The sequence below is a fragment of the Sinocyclocheilus grahami genome, unplaced genomic scaffold (assembly GCF_001515645.1).
Source record: "Sinocyclocheilus grahami isolate Dianchi unplaced genomic scaffold, SAMN03320097.WGS_v1.1 scaffold11142.1, whole genome shotgun sequence".
Lineage (NCBI taxonomy): Eukaryota > Metazoa > Chordata > Actinopteri > Cypriniformes > Cyprinidae > Sinocyclocheilus > Sinocyclocheilus grahami.
This window is the reverse complement of record NW_015513648.1, coordinates 3,894-5,126: the sequence shown is the minus strand read 5'-3', so window position 1 is coordinate 5,126 and position 1,233 is coordinate 3,894. Positions and strand designations below refer to the sequence as shown.

At 39.3% G+C, this 1,233-nt stretch overlaps 1 protein-coding gene across 1 annotated transcript in view; it reads left to right on the top strand.

The window, feature by feature from the left end:
- The window catches only part of LOC107578616 (uncharacterized), a gene marked incomplete at both ends in the record, with an annotated part of 3,067 nt that extends 1,837 nt beyond the window's left edge, over window positions 1–1,230 (top strand). The window contains one exon of the mRNA XM_016264559.1: window positions 7–1,230. Coding sequence (XP_016120045.1) covers window positions 7–1,230 — 1,224 coding nt within the window. The remainder of the gene's footprint in view (window positions 1–6) is intronic.
- Window positions 1,231–1,233: the final 3 nt, after the last annotated feature.

The window sequence follows — 1,233 nt, the reverse complement described above, 5'->3', positions numbered from 1 at the left end:
AATACTAGCGATGGCAAGCCAAAAGAGAATGTGAGTTTAAAAACTAATTCAGAGCCTCAGCTGTGCTCCCATGGCTTCACATTTGGGACCATTGTAGCCCCACTTTATTATCAGGTTTTTAAAAACATGGAAACAGAGAGACAAGACTTCTTTCCAAAACCATTGGATAGGTCATTTAGGGAACTGGAGGATGAGAGTCAAAGAGCGGTCAAAGCCCACGAGACCCCAGACATTTGGCCAGAGTCTTGCATATTTACAAAACAGACAGTACATGATATTAGTGTTGGCATCTGCAATGAATCAGCAGAACAGAACCCACAACATACAGTAAACCCAACCAAAACTCTTTCTGAGCCAATTCAGTGTAAACATGTTGAGAAGGCAGAAGCTTCTTACAATCAAAACTATTATACCGGTGGTATCCGAGAGTACCCAAGAGACATCAAATTTACTGAAACAAACCTTCCAAAAGTTACATCCAGGCAGCCAAATCCTCCACTTGGAGAAGTTTCAACAGTGTGCACACAAGTTTTCACTGAATGCTTGTTCCAGGATGATTCTTGCCAAAGTTTATGTTTATTTCCCCTACAAGGACCAGAACTTTTAGCCACTACAAATGAAACAATAGAGTCAGGTATTGACAGCCTACCTGAACAGATCCATCCTTCATTACCCATAGAGGTTTTCAAAACTTCATGTTTGGATAATCAGAGGTCCTTTATAAAAACTGAAAAGTCACAAAACCAGGAAGACCCTACAAATATCTACACCAAAGAGGAAAATATATCAGTGCAAACAGAATATTCAATCAGCACCTCTTGCATTCTTGCCCAATCTCCAGATGACCCCACAAGGATCAGCTTGGGTTCCTCTGATGATAAATTAGAGTCTGACTGGTGTGAGATGAGATCGAGCATTGAAAAACTTTCTCATTTAGCAATAGCAACAACTATGCCAATAGAACCATATACAGAATTGGAGAACACACAGATAAATATGAGCAATACTTTGGAGAGCTGCCAAATTAATGAAAAGAAGGAACAAATGCTCATGGGTTTTTCTACACAGACTTCAGAGATGGAGAGCTCCAGTATTATTAATTTTGATGGAGAATGTAACACATCAGTGATTAAAGAGATAGAAGAAATTCACAAAAGCCTGGAAGAGCAAGAAAAGGGAAATGGAAATCAAATTAAGCAGATGGAGAAGCAGAAACAAGACAAAGAGGAGAAA